Source organism: Siniperca chuatsi, linkage group LG9, assembly GCF_020085105.1.
Source record: "Siniperca chuatsi isolate FFG_IHB_CAS linkage group LG9, ASM2008510v1, whole genome shotgun sequence".
Lineage (NCBI taxonomy): Eukaryota > Metazoa > Chordata > Actinopteri > Centrarchiformes > Sinipercidae > Siniperca > Siniperca chuatsi.
In genome coordinates, this window is record NC_058050.1 from 21,278,036 (window position 1) to 21,297,785 (window position 19,750).

A 19,750-nucleotide genomic window follows, 5' to 3' on the forward strand; every position below is an offset into this window, starting at 1 on the left:
CCTAAACTGACTCTCAGGCCCGTTGATACAGAAATAACTATTGGAGTAGACAACAAGTGCTAAAGCACTGAAGTATTTGCCAAGTATAAATACTTTGTTTTTGTTAATCTGCATTACGTCACCTCTGCTAGAAGGGGAAGTGGGCCACGGTGCGAACTACAAGGGAAAGTCATAAATCCCCCCCCACCCAAAAATATAATACAAAAATATAAGACTACAACCAAATAATAAAATATACAACAAATGAACAATAGATAGATAACAATGATCATTATTATTACGAATACCATTACTGTCACTATCATTTTTAAAAAAAACATGCCATAATGTCATGTCATAGCCACATGGGCTTATAATGAGTGTATAATGGTGTGTATAAAAAGAACCATCAGCCTCCGGGTCAAAGACTTGAAGTTTATTGGGAATTTGGCAAATGTTAATCGTGTGTTTAAGCATAAACACTTACTACAACTTAAACACACTTAAAGACTATATTACAGTACTTCATGAGACAAGAGAGGTATTTTCTCTCTCTTCCTTTTCCTCTTCTCACAAAAGAGGTGAGGACCTGTGGTCTATTTGTAGTGCTAAGGCTCGGACTGATTGGTGTTCAGTTAGTGTTTAAATGTTTTCGTGTGTGTGTGGGTGGGTGTTGCCAATTTCAGGCATTTTGAATAGAAGTGTTTTCCCAATGATTGCAAGAGATTTCATACTTGAACGAAGTGTCAAACGTAAGAAACAGTGTGTAGTGTGTTGCAGAATTGTAAACAAAATGCACAGCAGAAAATGTGTTTGTACATTTGGTGCCTGGTTACAAAAGTTAAGGTTTTGATGCTTTTGTCTAAGCATTCACTTTCGGTGTGTAGCAATCAGCAAAAACTGTAAAAACCAGATTTGTCTTCTCACGGACAAACCTTTGGGTTCGGATCCAGAATAGGAAGCTGCACATTTGCGGTTTGTAAATTAGCAGATTTATTAGTTTGTGTCATGGCTGGTTATGCAGATCAACATGGAAAGGACCCAAACACAGACAGTGGCAGCAGGATGACTTTTAGTAGTTTATTTGGCATTCAGGCTTACAGGTAGAGAGGCAGGATGGTGCAGGTACACACATGTTTGTTTCACTATCCCTGTAGGGGACAGTCATTGACATAATGCTTTCTCTAGCCCCTTACCCTAACCTTAATCATCACAAATAAATGCCTAACCTTTACCCTTACCCTAACCATAACCTAATTGTAACCTGAACCCTAAAACCAAGTCTTAACTCTCAAAAAGCAGTCTCTACCCATGGGGACCTCAATTTTTGTCCCCATGGATAAGTGTGCATTCAGGTTAAAGACCCCACGGGGATATAAGAACATGAAACACACACACATACACAAACATTCCTTCCTCCTCTGACAGCTGAACAATAGCACACCTGTTTTTATTTTGCTAACAGGCATAAGGTTCTGGGAATTTGAAATCGAACCAGGAAGAGAGTTTGTCATTAAGTTCAGCAACATATTTTGCACCACACGTATGGGAAAAGTGAGGTATATCTATTGCATTTGTGCTTTACTGACTTAAACCAGTTTGTAAACCCCATCTCTCATGAATCTGAGTCTCATAATTTACTAGCCAATTAAGTTTTAAATGAGTGGAGCTGTTACATTCCTGATAAATTAATAGTTTGCTTCTCAAACCATTGTAACATTATTTTGATTCAGTTTCCATCACAAAAATAGAATTTCAAAGTTCATTATTGACTTTGGAAAAGTAGTTGGCAATGCAATCTCCCCTCAAGGTCCATTTCGTAGCTGTTTCTGAGCTTTCGATCATATCACACAATTAAAAGCACTGAAAGCAGATGGAGTTTGCCCCGTTGTCATGGAAATGTTGATGTTCAAATTTCCATTTTGTCTGAGCACTTTAAGGACTTCTCAGCCATGTTGGCTTGAGTTGAGTTCATTCCTGACCTTGGAAACAGCATGGACTTATCTGCAGATACCCCCCACCCTGATTAGTTTCACCTGTGTCTAATTATCCTTCCCTCACTTGTGTATTTAGTCTGTGTGATTCCTTTGTTCTTTGTCAGTTCATCCTAGTTGCTTTGCTGGGTTTGGTTTTGTGCTGCTTGTTCAAGTTTTCCGTTGCCTTTGTGTTGCCAGGACCTGTTTGTGTGTGTGTGTGTGTGTGTGTGTGTGTGTGTGTGTGTGTGTGTGTGTGTGTGCGCGTGTCTGTGTGTGTGTGTGTGGTAAGGGGGCCAGGTATAGATATATAAGTGTTACCATGTCACAGTGTCCGCTCATCCTCTGCTCAGGACTCAAGCTGGTTTCAGGAGATCACAACTGCAGGTGAGTTTGAACATCTGTATCTGCATGTGTTAACTATGTGGGTCTTAACTTGTTTTACAATGGACCAACTTTAGCATCTTACTGTGCCTGCGGGCACTGATTATTGAAATTCTAATTATTTTATTTTTAGTTACACTGACTTCAGGTCATGTAGAGATTGTTGAGTTACTGCTTCTAAAAACAAATTTGTTTCATGTCAGATTTGTTTCATGTCTAAAGAAATGTATAAAGCTGTTGATAATTACATGATGATGATGATGATGTTTACTGAATTGGTTTCTGATTCCAGTGTTGACACCTTCACACACCAGAATGTTTTCCTTCCTGTTCTTTGCTGTACTCTGCGCCAGCTGCCTGGCAAAATGTGAGAAGTTAACCCATCTTGTTGAGTCCTTTTCACACCAATTTTATACTTTTTACACAAACATCTATCTTCGAATAAGATCTTAGCATATAAATGGTTAAGTCAAGCTGATTCCCCTTTTCCTTCACATAATAACTTTTTTTTACCTCTCCAGCTACCATGGTGGACTACTCCTACTCTCATACTGTTGAAGGTGGGAGTGGCACTTCCTTCTCCACAGAGGGAGAGGGTCAGTCTTACCTCCTTTTTGTCTAGATGAGATAGGGATGTACGAAAATTATTGGGGGGGTCAAAAAAGGGGGAGGGTTATGTATTTTTTGTTTTAGCTGAATGTAGGGTGGCCTGAGACTTTCGGAAGCAGGCATGGGTCATTTATTTTTTTCTTACCCCAGATTTATGTTTTATTTCAGATTTCCCTTGAGCTGCATATAGCCTGCACCCAGTGCATTTAGTCACTGACTGAGCACTCACTGAGCTCTCAAAAGGAGGGTGGCTGGAATACACTCTAATATGCAATGTGGTGGATATTGTAAAAGTTATTTACAAGTTTTAGTCTGAGCACCTTTAACTTCTACCCAATCCACAAGGACGCAGAGCTCAGACTGTTAAGTGGCCGCTTCACTACCAGTGGGATTACTTCACTGGGAAAAGTGATAATAATAATCCAATAGTGATTAATAATCATAAACTGAGAATATGTTTCCATTAAGAAATGATCAGTGCAACATGTATTAACATATGTGCACTGGATAATATTATACCACTTTTTCTATCAATACCTCTGGAAAATTGTGTCTATGGAACAATGATTTATTAACAATGGAAAAAAAAATTAATTAATGGTGACTAAATCTAAGCTCAGTTTGTGACCTTGATGCAGTTAAACATGCAGGATCTACTATACATGTACAATATAGCCAACACTTTTTCATGTATCAAAGGAAGGGGCAAGTGGTAAAAGCATGTTGTACATCTGCAGCACTTAATCAAGATCACATGTATTTTGAGGAATTATATAAATGTCTAAATTAATTTTATTTCTGCGTATTTTTAATGGTTGATGAAATGTCCAGTCCGAGTCATTAAATTGTCGTGCATGTGACAAACTCTTTGATTTCGAGGTTTTTCCTCTTGTGACTGTGTGCAAATTATTATTACTGTTTAGTTATACAGTCCACAAAAACTTGTTGAAAGCAAAAGTGTCTCCCTCTGCCTTTATGTCTGCCTGCTAAAAATATGACATGCAACAGTTTTGCAATTTTTAATTTGACTGAAGCCTTGTCCTGGACCAAAGAATCTCCATCAGACACGTTCCTCAGAGACAGTCTGAACAATGTTTCCTTCAAACAGCAAGTAACAAGACTACTGTCCCTCTTCTGTGGTTTTCCAGGCACGGTAGCTCAGGTAACTGCTTCCTGCATAGCACAGTGTGGTCAGAAATGCAAAGAACTGAAAAGGGGGGAAAGATGAAAAAAAAGAATATGGGAGAATAGAGAGGGACAGGGAAACAATGAGAAGGACTAAAGCTGAATTTTAATATCTTAAAAGCAAAATTTTACTCATTATCCACTCACTTCAAGTCAAAGCACTAGTGAAATGTGTGTGTCCACATAACACACAGCTAATGAGTTCACACACAACAACTGCCGAGGCTGGTAATTGTTACGTCTTCAAAACAAAATGAACCCTGAATTTAGTCCATTGCTATTAACCAAGTGGAACACAGCTACGTCTTGTTACAATGACAGAATGAGGACGAGGACACGTGGCTAATGCTGCTGTAGCATGACACCTGAAAGTTACTGAAACTGTAACATCTGGCATCTTGGGTACTATATGTAAGACTTTTCCATTTGTAGTTGCTTTACTTCTTCATTAATTTATTTGATTTGTTTAGTTTACTTTTGAGTGTTTGTGGACAGAAAATGTTTCCACAAATTTTCGTCAGTGGTCCTTTTAATGACTTTGTTTCTATAATCCTCGACTCATAATCACAGTACAGTGTCAGCCATGAAAAGACCAATCTACACTAAATACACTTTATTTGTCAATATCATTATAAAATTCTGTGTTTTTGCTACCAGTAACATTTATTCCATCATGACAGCCAATCGACTCAGGTTTTAGTCCCACAGCAAGCCCTGGCCTCATGATATGTTACATAAAAGTGATTCCAGTAAATTTCGACTATCGCCAACAAAAGAAGTCGATAAAATATTTGGGTTGCGATGTATTATATTTTTATACTAAGTGATTGATTAAAGGCTGTTTCAAAACGTTCTCCCAACTGCCAGGAATATAGTTCTGGTGGAGAAATACTAACCATAATAATTAAAAAATACCTTTTTTTCTAAAAACACTTAAAGGGGCATTCCACCAATTTTACACACAAAGTCCAGTCTACTTATCACGAGGAGTACTGCTCAGTCTGTTACATAACAGTTACATAATATTTTTTGTGTCTCTGAAGGGAGCTTTCTAAAGTTTGGAAGATAAGCCTGATGATGTCATCATCAGTGAAGTCTATTAAAGACACTATCCTGTTGCATTATGGGAAATGTAGGATCCAGTGTTTTTGAAGATACACTCACACTAGAGATTAAAGTTAACATATCTGTGCAAATTAAATTTTGACCTTTTTTTTTTTTTTTTTTTTTTACATAATGTCTCTTGTGAGTCTCCCAACTTGATGGAAGTGCAAAACTAACTCACTGAAGTGCCCCTCCAAGTTTAAGTTTATTGAGTCTAAAAATATAAGAATCAGCTTTGAAACCCACTATGTATATTTGTGCATATTTGTAGAATGTGAACTACCCTTCAGGACATTATTCCCAAATCAATAATACTGAAGACAGTATCTGCTTTTGCACAGTGTAATCACTTTTTTGCACAGATCCTAGATTACACTGCACATGTGGATGTTGTAATATTCCTCATTTTCTTTTGAAAACTCATGGAAGCAGCCTGCATTTCACTTGTTTTTCAGACACTGGGCTGCTCCTGTATTGTATGTATTGTGTGTAATGTGGACATACAAACTTCAGTGATGTTTATGATATACATGGATAATAACAAAACCTTTCTTTCTGAAAAGCAATAACAAAAAGCAAGAGAAACAAAAATCTTGGATAAAGACAAGCCTGTAACAATGAGTTTAAAGCATGAATTTAAAAGAAGAGAGATCTGGGTAGCCCATTCTCTTTAGAATCTCTTTTCAAAACCACTGAAGTCTTGCAGGACCACTTTTACGCTCTTTTCACACATATGGACTCAAACATTTGACAAGATGCCATTCCTTGTGAGTCTAGACCTGCTCTAGGAAAAGTGCAATAAGATAACTTCTGTTATGAATTGGTGCTATATAAATAAAATTGAATTGAATTGAATTGAATGAATTTCCCTCAACAGATCATATTGACAGAAGTGCTCTTACTGCAGATGCTGCCCAGCAGTTGTAGTTGTGTCGCCCTCTAATGGCCTGGTTGACTGAGTGAGCATCTACTACTGCCGTCACCAGGTACAGAGCCGTAGCACTACAGTTCAAACACAGCGACTAGAAGAAAGAGACACAAACCGTGAATTACAGATTAAAACACAAAGCAGAAAACAGATTTAAGCAAAAGGAGTGAACCAGTCTGTGTGTGTGTGTGTGTGTGTGTGTGTGTGTGTGTGTGTGTGTGTGTGTGTGTGTGTGTTACCAATGTAGTCCAGGGGACCTGTGGTATCCTGTTGTGGGCTCCAGTGAGGTAAATTATAAACAGGCAAATGGTCAGAACCCAGCACAAGATGGCAACAAACATCACCCAGCAGAGAGCAGGCAGATGAAAATACTCTGTACCCCCTACCAGAATCCACACCAACATACCACACACCTGGAGGAAAGAAGAGGATGAGAATTAAGACCATAAGATACATTTTAATTTACTTGAGACTGAAAGAAGAAAATAAAAGATAAAGAGAGGCAAAAGATAGAAACAGGCAGAGAGGAGAGACAAACGAGGTATGACACAGGTTTTTGGGTGTATTTTTACACTGACCAAAGTACATTAATTATTAAGAAAATATTTTGCACATTTGTTTTCTCTATGAAATACTGAAAATAGAGGTCAAGGCTATAAATCTTCATTGATTAAACCAGATAAATCTTTTAAAGTCAAAGGAGATGATACGGGACATGAAATGTGGCATTTTGAGGCAGTTATGGGCAACTTTGCCAATAGGAAATTCAAATAAACCAAATTTTAAAAAAACACAACATAACACAAAGTAGTGTTTCATGTCATTTATATTTTTAAAAGCCTACTGTGCTATTCATTTGTTGTTCCATGAGTAATTTCCAAATTCTCCAAACACCCAACATTCCCCATCTCCACTGAATCACTGTGGTGAGTAACTAAAGCTCTTTCCTCCAAACATGATTCCAAACCCACCCTTCCTGTTTCACAACAAAAGATTCCTGCTGGATGTTTCATATCACAGGAAGAAAACGTTTTCTGGTGTGAAACATGACTTTAAGCAGAGTTAGCTTCTTTTGAAATGAAATATTTTATAGATTACCAATTTAACATCATAATCTTCCGAGTTACCGAGATGTTTCGGTGCACCTGTCACTTTAATTTAACCCAAAAGCCAGAATATGCAGATAAATGCATTTTCAGGATGTAATTTTTATTTTTTTTTATCAGCATCTGATGTGTCTATGAATTTATTTATAAATTATGCTAACACAGTACATAGTATGATCCCGCAATCTGTTTTATAATTTCCAAAATAAGCATCTTTAGAGTGTGTGTGCGGTTAGATTATACTTTTGTAAATCTTGTTGCAGTCATTTGCAATTAGATTATCCAACTGTGGCCTGCCCAGCCTCTGCATGGCAGCCAGCCAGACTGTATTTACACAAAGGCTGTCCTGACTTTTTCCCTCATCTGATTTGGAAAGGAAGAGACACAATGAGGGAGAGAAAGGAGGAAGAGTTGATTTTCTTGGTGTGTTTTTGGTTAACTTCCGATTTCCACAGAAAAATTGTTCTTAGGTTTTCTAGTTTTTCTTAAACTCTATTAAATGCAATCTAAGGAAAACCACAAAAATCCATTCATGCTATTATTGCTCTCATGAATTTCAGATCCATTTTATAGAAAAATATAGTAATTAATGAATTTCTTTTTTCTAACACAAAACCTTCATATGTGTACTACTGTAGACGAGAAACAATTCAAACACAGATCAAGCTGTCTCAAGTGTCTAGGTGTGTGTGCGTGCGTGTTTCTGCATCACCTGTTGAGAACATGTTCACATAACCAACATAACTGCAACGTACTTTTAAGGTCCCTCATGAATATCAAAATCATTCCCACTTCCTGACAATGATTATTTAATGTATGTATCAGTTGTTCCAGTAGTAATTTCTTGTCATCATCTCTGTTGTGAGGATCTGCTGAGCATTTTTTAATGATACAGTCTTCAAACACTGAACATCTTATCAAATCCATGTTCACACTTACTATCTCAGCCATCAGGAGGATTCCTTTGGCAGTTGTGGTGAAGTGCTGGTCGAAGGCCAAGGTGGAGGTTGAGATGTTGCATTGTGGTACTGACGGACTCCTGCGGGCTGACAACACAGCGGCTCTCTCCATTGTGCACTGACGCAGACAGTCTGTGTGGTTTCAGTCAGATTGTCGCTGTTGCAGAGGAAGTTGTGTTCCTGTCTAACAAGGACACCCCTCAAGAATCACTGACTGTTTTCTCTGTTGGGTATTTAAAAAGTACACTGTAGAGCCAGTTTGGTACTAGAAAAGATAGTTTTATTTATTGTTCTGTCCCTTTTTTTTATTATTTTATTGTGTGGTCAAGTAATAAATGCTATGTAGGAGCCACAATGTTACATTACACATTTGAACTGGCACAGAGGTGACAATAAATAAGGAAATGGAGATGGCAGCCCCTTCAGAAGTATTTACAGGTTAAGGCAAGAAGAGGAGCGCTGTATGAAATCTACTTCATGGCCACACTGATAATGACTGCTACTGGTGATAAATAATGTTGGTAGGCAAGAGGAAGAGGTGGTGTCTATATGAGGCACCAAAGTAGCACTGCTTATAGTTTTCCATGTTTTAGCTCCATAACTACAATTATTGATTATTTAGGTTGATATGTTACATTCCAGGCTGTCATTTGTTTTCAGCAATACTGTGAAAATCAATCTGCAGAGACAGGCTTGCTTGAGTTAGATAATCCACCACAATGAACAATTTATTTTTGTGGTGCATTTCACAGAGGCTGCGATATCTAATAGATAGAGGGCTGCTAAAGCAGAATGGTAACATTAGAAAGAAAAATCCTGGAAGAGAAACAAAGAAATGTTTATGGTTTAAAGAGTAATGTGAATATACTAATTTTACTAATGCATTAAAAAGGCAGCTCTTTATTACATCAGAAAAGGAAGCCTGCTCTAATAAATCAGAGATGGATGGTGATGCATCCTTGAAGACACTAGCAGAGAACATCACACTTGCATCACCATCAACAATAATGTGATCTGTGTTTTTGTCATATGAAAATACTCATAATAATAATTTGTTCTCCCTTAAATTACATCTAGTCCTTCTCCCTCACTAAAAAATGCTCTTTGAATATGCAAATAGTGTTCATTTCAAAAGTTTAACTACTGGATACAAGATGTTTCCTACTTCACTTAAAGTCTATTCTGTGTAAGTGTATGTGCACTTGTGGGTTTAAGTTTCCATATCACACTTGTGTAAAGTTGCATATGGGACCACGATTGGCTCCAAACTAGCTTTGATGTCACAAAATCCAGCTAATATGTGCTAATACGTGTTAAACTGAGATTTAAGGTAAGCAAAGACAAACGTTCCCCCCTTCAGCAGATGAATGTGAAAACAGCCTTCTAGTGTCAAACTCTGCACACACATCATTCTGCAGTGGCACTCAAACATCCAAGTGAAGTAACAAAACACATATTTGAGTGTAGGGGGGAATTTAAGTAAAGTATTTTCTGACCACTAAGAGAGAAGAAAGATTTCTGGCATAATTAAAACCCTGTCTATCAAAAGTGTGCCCCTGCTGCAGTGGAGCCAGGGAGGCAGTGAGTAGCTTTGACCACTGGGGGGCAGTCGTTACACATGGACAAAAAGTAAACCTCACTTCAGGAAACTGCAGAGTACAAGGACAAAAGACTCAAGGTTGAGGCCAAAGAGAGGCTCTAGGCTGGTTAACTGTCGCCACTGTGGGTGGGTGTATTGTTGTTTTCACTCATTTATTCTTTATTTTTTTGTAAATAGGAGAAGGCAGCACTACAGTCATGAAAACATAGCTGATTCAACTGATAATCTGAATTCTTACTCCCTACAGAATCAGGTGTGCATTAGGCCTGCCTGCATTAAGCAGAAACTTGGATGACTGCATGTTTCATTCTGCTGTGACAATTGCATGGACATTTATAACTGCATGTCTGTGCTGATGGTGGTCTTTTCCCTCATAAAAGAATAGAGTAGTAAAGATGAGAACAGTATGTATATAAAAGTATACCAAGGTATACATTGATAAACAAATATTTAATCAGTGGGATTATGTGTTTCAAGGCTCTGGCAGCAGTTCCACCTGGAAGCAATTCTAGCTTTAACTCTGATTGGACAGAAGTGATTGAAACAACCAAGTGGCTATAAATTCAGTCTAGCCACAAAAAATCTAATGGCGATGAGACAAAACAAGTTTTTTTGAGTAAAATTAAAATAACTCTCCCTGCCCAACACATTCAAACAAACATAACAATAACCTTCACATTAAGATGCTTTTTGGTGTAATGCTGCAGTCAGTAGCCTGGACCATGCATTATCTGACTGGATATTTTGCATGCTTTATCATACTTGAGACTAATTCTGCCCTTCTGAGCACATTCTGCTCCGTATAGCAATATAGCCACTGCATCAATCTATACTGTCCATTACTCTCTCTCTCTCTCTCTCTCCATTTACTGAACCTGAAGGCCAGCTTTTCTTGACTTCCTTGAGCTGTTCAGTGGGCTACATGTAGCCAATACAATAAAAAATCAAATGGCCAACTGAATGACCATTTCTGTATAAGGGATTGCACCCAGAGACATTAGTCTTTCTTTGAGACCAATAGATTTTCTATATGAGCTGTTTAACAGCTAATTATCACAGCAGGACTGAGGTCATTTCACTTTCATTCTATTAATTAAAATGGAAACATAATCTCAATGTAATTTACTAATGTCAGAGCACATTCTTAATTATTTCTCGACAGACTGAATGTGACCACCTTCCAAAAGATTTAGGTTTTACCCATTTAGGAATTCCCTTTGTCAGACTCTGTACATTGTAGTCTACGTTATGTATGCATGTTTTTTTGTAATTAAACTCAACAGAAAGGGACAAAAAGTTTTTGGCTTTATAGAAATCATCCTGTGTTGTACATTTTTGTGTGGAATATTCAGGTGTAGATGATCAGTTGCTATTATGATTGATTTTATTTCATTTTCCTTTTTTTATAAGTTATATCTCCAATATATAGTATATTGTAATATAGTGTTTTGGTCTGACATGAATACCTGGGTGTATTTGTATTCCTACTCTGCAGAATGAATGGGGAAAAATAATCCCACTTGTTATGGGTGTCCAATAAAGTGCACTTACAGTCCTACAGTTCCTTATCTTATATAAGAAACATTAAGCAAGCTTTTTAACGAAGGCGTGCTCTACAGAATGTGCTGCCAACACAGTATCTGTACTGAATGTATGAATAATGGAAGCTACTTGCTAATGCGCTCACATTAGAGTGGACTCTCTCCTCAGCCACGCACACGGGTAAACCTTGATTGATGATGTGGTCAATTGGAGTTGCTCTAAAGTTATTTGATAGTTTTTTTACTCAATGAATACATCTCCATCTTCCTCTGCTACCCCTTTCTCCTCCTTTTCTTCCTGCTTCACCCACTGTAAAGCTTCATGACTCTTCTTTTTACATCTCTAATTATCTGGTGCCATTATTTATCCCTGTGCACAGTACCCTTCATAACAACATGGTGTGATTTCAGTTTACCATTAATCACACTTGTGGCATGTGCTCAACCACTCACTAAAATGAACTGGCATGAAGAACTGGCTGGATAAATGGGATTTTTTTGGCTGACTAGAGTTACATTTTCATGTTTAAAGGTATGTAGAGATGGATGAAATTTTGCTAAATGGCCCAAAGCTTTGATATTTTCATTAGTCGTTGAAGGAACAGGTACAGTAGATTATAAAATGTACCAGTGATTTGGAGGGAAACCTTTTAACACCAGAAAATCCTCTCATCACTGATGAAAATACAGGTGTTAGTGGGATGATCATATCAATGAATATCTGGTGGATGTAGCTAACATGATCTCACATAGTCCTAAGCATAATTAGTAGCAATACAGCCGGCTTTCCCACTCATCAATAAGGTAGTACCTCCTGTAGTAGCCGCTTTCTTAGATTCTCCAAAGTAATTATCATGCTTTATTGTCTCAGCAGCTCAATTAAAATTGGGTTTCTCCTTTAATTCCCTGAAATACCACAAATGCTTAGAAACACACAGGTGATTAACGGTTATTTCCCTGATGTTGGCCTATTTAAGGTATTTGCTAACCACAGAATTTGTGTTATTAGCTGACTTTATATGATCCAAGTAGGAAGTTAGGAAACAGCAAACATAAATGTGACGATACACTATCAGATCAATTTAATGCTCCAACCATAACCAAATTACAGAATCAGAATCATACTTACAGTAAATTTAGTTTGGGACAAGAACTGTCATTCCCCTACTATAATAATAAGGAAATAACAAAACTAAATATTTCTTGAAGGAAACTCATAAATTCATGACAGTATCGTGGACATAAACTTGATGTTGTGGTATTTCACTTCCTGTGTTGATTCAATTCATTTAAATATAATTGAACCCAGACGCACAACTATTCAATCAGCAGTCAAGTAATCATCTCAGAGTGATTTAACTGAAAAAGAGAAAATAAAATGAATAGGATTAGTTTTCCACAGACTCCAGAGGGAATTATGCAATAGACTAAAAATGTGCAATTATACCTTTTGTTGCTGGGGTTACTTTCTCTCTGTAACTTCTTTTCTGAGAGTGTGGACAGAAAAAGAGCAAGGCGTCACATCTCTGCTGGAAAAGACAAAGCTTTTATCTAGTTTTTCTTCCTTAAAGTGTCTTTTCCATTCTCACCATTGTCTTCATTGCGACACTGTATTTACTCTTCTGTCTTTCCCTCTAATTCTCTCTCCCCTCTTCTGTTCTTCTTCTTCTTCATGGTATGTGTTTAGATTCTGCTGCTGTGACACAAAGCCTCACCACTGTCACTCACACACACACACACACACACACACGCTGCACCATTTACCGAAACTCTACATGCTAAGTTGTAAATAATCTGAACTCTGTCTGAACCTCTCTACACACACACACACACACACACACAAACCCACACACACTAATAAATGTGTGCTAGCCCAGATGCTGCACTGTAATTGGCTACTGTGGCTTCCTGCTGTGACGAAGATATTTTTAATGCACACACTTAAAGACACACACACACACACAAATTCTTGCCTCTGCAACAACTGCCATATCCCCCAACACATGTGCTGGTTAAATGCAACCACACACACACATATACACACACACACACACACACACACACACATATACAGACATCATGCATGTACCCGGTGTCACCGTACGGGCAGCCCCTCCCTGTTAACCACCAGCTCTGACATCAGTTCTAAATAAAATGATGCGGTTGTTCACCGAAAGGCACAACCTCGCCCTCTGAGACTCCAGCTGCTGTTTTTTCATCTTCAGCAGTGTTTCCCTTGGATTGTTTTCTTGGCTGTGTGGAAAGGCCTCTGGAATAGTGTTTGGATCATGTGATGCTAAACATTTCCACTTAAACCTGTAGTGCAAGTGAATAAATATGATTTTGAAAAAAATACATTTGTCTTGTGACAACAACATCCATCAGAGCCAAGTAACTATTTCTTGAAATATGTGGGCTGTGGGACACCAATATTCTCATTTAAACAATGTTTTCAGTCTTATGTCAGTCTTGAAATCTTAAAATTTCTTTCTGTGTTGCTCTCATACCTGCCTTTTTACTTCTCATACTTATGTATATTGTTTTACCTTCTAATATGTGTAATGCAGCTTATGTTTTGGAAATGTGACCTGAAATGGCATTTTAAATTTTTTTTATTGATTGATTTTTTAAATAATATTAAACTGATGGCTGATAGAAATGGGTGACATGCTTACAATTCCCAATCATGGTATATATTATATATTGGGACATCAACATATGTCATAATACGAGGAATTTAAAATCTAAAACATTTTATGGATAAAATAGCCAGATAGGAATGTCTGTTTCTGTCTAATCCCGTGAATTAAATACCTGTCAAATCAAAAAAATCATCACATTGATGCAAAAAACATACAAAAATCCCTTATTACCATGCAGTAGTATTGCCACAATGTTCAGCATTCAGCGAGTGATAGCCACCATGGTATAATGTTATGTCAAAATCACTGATAGGAGACACATTTATATCATCTCCAGGTATATATTGTCATATCGTCCACCCAGAGCAGCTGATAAGACTGTCTAAATCCGTTCTATACTGTCTATGGTCTAAATGTTGGTCATTTAGGGATTTCTTTCTCTCTAAGACAATTAATTAGCATCAAAGGGAGACATGTGTGCAGAAGCTTTGATTTCCAAAAGATTTGTTACATTTTTGGCAATATTATGGAACATGAGAAAGCTGAGAGGCAGTACTGCTTTGTCCAGGTTGGGGGAGAGATCGGCCCTCCATCTCTCAATGAGCATTTGCTATCTACTAACCTTACTAGTTAAGAGAGACAGAGGGAGGGAAAGAAGGAGGAAGGAGGAGGGAGGGAGAGAGGGGAGAGAGAGAGAGAGAGAGAGAGAGAGAGAGAGAGAGAGAGCGATGGATGTATCAAACAGCAGCCCCCTGCTGAGCGGGAATGGAAAAGCTGCTGGCACCAACATGAATATTTCAGCAGATAGCTACATCTCTCTGTACCCTCTCTCTCTCTCTCTCTCTGTCTCTCTCTCTCGCTGTCTCTCACCTTTTCCTTCTCTCTACTTCCCTCCCTCTTAACCCTCCACCACCCCCACACCCTGCTTCTCTCCCTTTACTCTCTTGTGGAGTGGACAGTGATAATGAAGGGAGTGACAGAGATGGAGGGAGTGAGACAGAGAGAGAGAGAGACTTGGTCGGACTGAATTCTGGTTAGCAGAATCAGAAAATGGCTCCTGAATGTAAATCTGGGAAAGCAGCAGCAGCAGAGAGTTGCTTCAACTTGGCTGCTTCCCCAACCCCCCCCCCCCCCCAGCTAGACACTGATGGTTTGGCCTGGGGTAGTTAGACAATAAAAACAGAACGAATGGAACAAAATAAATATCAGCAAGCAGGGGGTTTCTCTGGAGACCTAAATAGATTTTTAACAGTCTGCTATTTTTTTTATTTAACAACCCATTTCGTTATCTGTTGTTTATTTTTAACAATCTTGTTATCTTTTCAGTTTAGAGTGTGTGTTTATTCATATGTGAGTCTGTAGAGCTGGTCTGTGTATTGGGGCGATGATAAAGACTAAGGATTGATCAATAGAAATCCCTTGATCAGTAATAACTAATGTTTCTGATAATTGCATACAGCTACGGTACAATATCTGGATGCGGAAAACACAATAAAGGTGAGCTGTTGCCTGGAGGAGCACTCTGTGAGATCTGAACTTGTTTTTTGTTTTTGCAAAAAAAGAAAGAAAGCGCTGTCGTAAATTTGTCTAGAAAGTGTACGCTTTAAGCTTGAGTAAAACAAGCCACTTGAGATTGGGAAATTTATTTGAATAATATTCAGACTGTGTAGCAGTGTCTCGCTCGTATTTTTAGCATCATACCCAAAATAAACAAAATCCTTGGGTTGCCTGGAGATTGTCATCACAAACTTTTGGGGAATAGGGATTTAATGTGTCTCTTGCATCCCATTTAAAAAGCTTCTGCCACTGATTTGCTCAGATTTAGGAGTTCAGCCATCACCCGAAAAATTTAATATGGTTCTTAAGGATATTTCTCAATCACTACTTTGATTAACTGGTAAGAAAGCAAAACTGATTATTATATTCCTCCATTTGGGTTCTTAATGTAGTTGATGTGAGAGGAGAAATTAGTTCAATTTACAATCTCCATCTATTTCATTTTCAAGTGACACCTACAATGCCTTGAACCTACAAAGGGAAGTGGGACACCACTTTAGGCCATTATGGTTTATAATGACGGATCTATTGCCCTGCTCGGCTTGTTTTGTTATATCAGTCTAATGAATGGGCTAATTCAGTCTGTTTCTGTTGGGATTGTAACAGAGGCCTTGCTGATGGTGCCAATATAAGAAGCCAGCCAAATAGCCTCCAACCTAGATATCCTGTACAGATACAGCCTCATTATTGTTTATTTTTCTCCATCAGTGTTTGTGCCAAGGTGTCTGAAGCTGGCTGACACATATTTGGATAGCAATAAGTGGATCCTACACTTCCCATAATGCAAATAATGGCATTTTTTCCCTCCATTTATGGAAAATGCCCGCGTCTTTCACACTCAACATCCCCAAATCTGTAGTCTCCATGATGACGTCATCTTTTCTCCAATTTTAGAAAGCTCCAACCAGGCACAGAGGGCATCATCTCACTGTTTTTACAGGCTGACAAGTACTTAACTTACTTACTTAAATATAAACAGTATCATTAGATCAAATCTTATGTGTGGATGAACCTTTAAATAGTATGGCTGACACTGAGGAAAGCATGATGAAACTATATGTTGATTATATAATAAAGAAACTATACCTTTAAAATAATAGTTTTTTTCATGCCCAAATTAAAACTCAACCTTCTTTTGAATGTGCCAAAGTCATGGCAAACACTGAGGAAAAACATTATAAGACATCATTATTAATATTATATTACAGTGTGGTAAAATGGTGACGTCATCTAATCTCAAAGGAGAACTTCTCGCTGAAGGTGAGTGTAGTTAGCTTCATGAAAACCCACTCATGTCCTACGCTGAGGTTTTAGTTCAAGGCAAACGATGACTGTGGATCCTGGCATGCCTTGTTGCAGAGTAGTCAGTGGCAAGACTGATAATCCACAGCTACATGGCCAGGGTAAATTTAACTTAACTTACCTAAAGGTTATGAAAGTATTAAACTTTGACATTCACTGTCTGGAAATCGGTGAAAACAATTTGCATTTCTGTGGATCATGTGCTTGAATTTGAGCTTGTCTTTGGCTTTCTGACAAAACTGTTGTTGATAAAAACGATGTAGTATGTTTTGAAGTACAAGCCAGATTTTTTTTCCATTTTTTAAGTACATGCGTTTTCCCAACACACCCTACCTTGCTCTCTCTTTTTATCTGCCTATTTTTCACATATACCCACATGCAGGCAAAATGACTTCAGATTTTAGCAGCATAGTAGTCTTTTTGTGGATGCACTGGCCTTGTTTTTGTTTGAATCATGTGCCAGTTTTAATGAATGTCGTTCAGACTGTTCTTGCTTGTGTTCCCAGTGCAGTTCTCTGATTCATAGTTAATAACATGTTGAGTTTGCATCATGCAAAATGAAAAGGCCCACATTGCTTCTCACATTAATACTGAACAAAAACACTCTAAGGAATCTGCAGATGAGCTGCAAAACTCACGCTCAGTTTAAATAATAAGTGTGAAGGCAATAATTAACTTTTGATAGACACTACTCCAAAATTAAGAAGAAATTACAGCAAAGGGTGGAATTGGTTAAAATTGGGAAGTATCATAATATCAGTTGTATCCTTATTCTTTGGCTGGACACTGACTCCAGCTCCACAGTCTCCAGTTGACCCTGCTCCTGACCTGCCTGCTGAAGGGTGCGAGCTAAAAGAGAGTTTCTTCACAGATCCATCACTGGATTCTAACCCAGTATTAGCAAAGTGCTGTGTTTGAGTGTGTGTTGTGTGAGGCTGAGTGGTGGGCCACTGGCTGGTTAGTTTTCCATCTGCAGATATGCCTGTCATCATACAGGCCCAAGTGCTTGCCCCTGGCCAAGATATGGACCAATAGTGACCTCTGATAACACTTCTGCTAAAATATGTGTGTGTGCATACATGTGTGTGGTGTGTGTAGTATAACAGATAAGAGTGAGTGTGTGTATGTAGCTGGAAAGGATGGCTGTATGTGGCTGCTAGTGTGTGTGTGTGTGTGTGTGTGCACGTGCGTGTGTTTAACAGTCTGCTTAGTGTTTCATGGTGGTAAATCGTTCGTTCTGTCTCATCTCACACACCGCTGGACAGCAGAGTCTGCACTACCCTGATAACACACACATGCACATACACATTACATACACACACAAAGTCTCACATACAAGCAGTAGCATTCTCTCACACTCTCTTAGACACACACACGTACATATACACACATACACCAAGGCCACGCACAGCCTCCCACCTTGACTTTATAGACCAGTAAATACTGCAGCCTGTAGAGTATCAGCCTGCCTATTTGTTGGTCTGTCTGGTTGCTGCCTGTCTATCCCCTGCTGCCAAGGTCAGTATTGTTAGGAAAAGCTTCTACATCTGTTAGTCAGTGAAGCTCTGTGCTGCGGTGGGGTTGGGGTTATGCAAATATAATGTAAAGGCTAAAACCAGCTTTAACCCGGCAAAGGGTGAAAATTTCTTCACCTTGTATTCTGTGTGTGAAATACAAAATCTCACACATACATAAATATGACTTAGCTAACATTTCTAAAGAAATGAGAAAAGAGATTTCATCAAAAGAAAGCAGTCAATTGATTCCTATAGCACTTATCAAAACCACCATTTCAAAGTTAACACTGAAAACAAAGATACAGGAATAAAATAAACAAGGCTGAAACCAGTAAAACCTAAGATGTCAAGCATAAAAGACAAAAATGATCGATAGGCTAATTGATCAAATGGGTTTTAAGATGTAATTTAAAGGAAGATAATGCACCTGGAACAGGTAAAGGGACAGCAACTCTGAAAGATAATCTGGAGCCTGGCTCTTTAGGAGATCACTTCTAAAACAAATGGCTAACCACTGTAGTGATGCCACTACCATAATATGATCTCTTTTCCTGGTCTAGCAGCCACAAATTGTTCTAGTTGGAGCCTGTTTACTATCCATTGGTGTGAATGTAGGTACTTAAGAAAGGAAACTTTACTAATAACTCCATGTAAGTGGACAACTTGGACGACCAGGAAAGAGGAAAAAAAAGACAGAGAGATGGATAAAGAGATAATAGTGGATAGATACAGGCAGGAGAAGAGCTGTAGAGAACAAACCAGGGAAAAGAGAAACAGAGAAACAATGGAAAGAAGGAAAAAAGAAAGACAGAAAATGAGGAGAAGAAGAGAAGGAGTGTGTGTGTGTGTGTGTGTGTGTGTGTGTGTGTGTGTGTGTGTGTGTGTGTGTGTGTGTGTGAGTGTGTGGTGTATGTATAATGGAGGGTTAATACTGCTGGCTCTTAATGGTAATTTTGGCCTGTCACTCTTCTAAAGGCCATCGCTGTGGGCCATCAGCCAGCCGCACACAACCACTGGCACCCTGCAAATGTCACCATTATCACAGTGGGCTGTGCATGAGTGTGTGTGTGTGTGTGTGTGTGTGTGTGTCAGTATGTGTCTCAGTGTGTGCATGTTGAATTACTTTCCTGTTTTCTACCCAATCAGTCCTTGTTTCTTGCTTTTTTCTCAGAGTTTTTCAATGTGTCCGTCTGTCTGTTGTTAACATTCCCTCTCTCCTCCTCTCACTGTATTGACGAGTGAGGCTGTAAATATTTACATGCACTGAAACCCCATCGATCGATCTCCGTCCATTTCTGTCTCACATTGACAGGGATCAGTTACATTCCCAGCTCTCTCTGTAATTGGCTCTCTTTTTTTCCAGC

The 19,750-nt window shown here is 38.5% G+C and overlaps 1 protein-coding gene and 1 long non-coding RNA gene across 2 annotated transcripts; both read right to left on the minus strand.

Annotated features, from left to right (window-relative positions):
• Positions 1 to 1,045: 1,045 nt before the first annotated feature.
• cmtm8b (CKLF-like MARVEL transmembrane domain containing 8b) lies at positions 1,046 to 8,414 on the minus strand. The gene is made up of 4 exons (XM_044206609.1): positions 8,208 to 8,414; positions 6,402 to 6,575; positions 6,137 to 6,256; positions 1,046 to 4,152 (listed from the first exon to the last, which is right to left on the minus strand). Exons 1-4 carry the CDS (start codon positions 8,337 to 8,339, stop codon positions 4,066 to 4,068), a joined length of 513 nt encoding a protein of 170 aa, XP_044062544.1. The 5' UTR covers positions 8,340 to 8,414; the 3' UTR covers positions 1,046 to 4,065.
• A 4,063-nt stretch (positions 8,415 to 12,477) lies between these two features.
• On the minus strand, positions 12,478 to 13,630 carry LOC122880999. The gene is made up of 3 exons (XR_006379080.1): positions 12,958 to 13,630; positions 12,816 to 12,855; positions 12,478 to 12,727 (listed from the first exon to the last, which is right to left on the minus strand). It is a non-coding gene; the product is annotated as an uncharacterized LOC122880999 (long non-coding RNA).
• Positions 13,631 to 19,750: the final 6,120 nt, after the last annotated feature.

Excerpts from the sequence above, each read along its gene's own strand:
- cmtm8b (XM_044206609.1), bottom strand. The coding sequence starts at position 8,339 with ATGGAGAGAGCCGCTGTGTTGTCAGCCCGCAGGAGTCCGTCAGTACCA. Across the intron at positions 6,257-6,401 it reads AGGTCCCCTGGACTACATTG|TCGCTGTGTTTGAACTGTAG; the intron begins GTAACACACACA and ends TCTTTCTTCTAG. Across the intron at positions 4,153-6,136 it reads ACTGCTGGGCAGCATCTGCA|TTCTTTGCATTTCTGACCAC; the intron begins GTAAGAGCACTT and ends CCCCCTTTTCAG.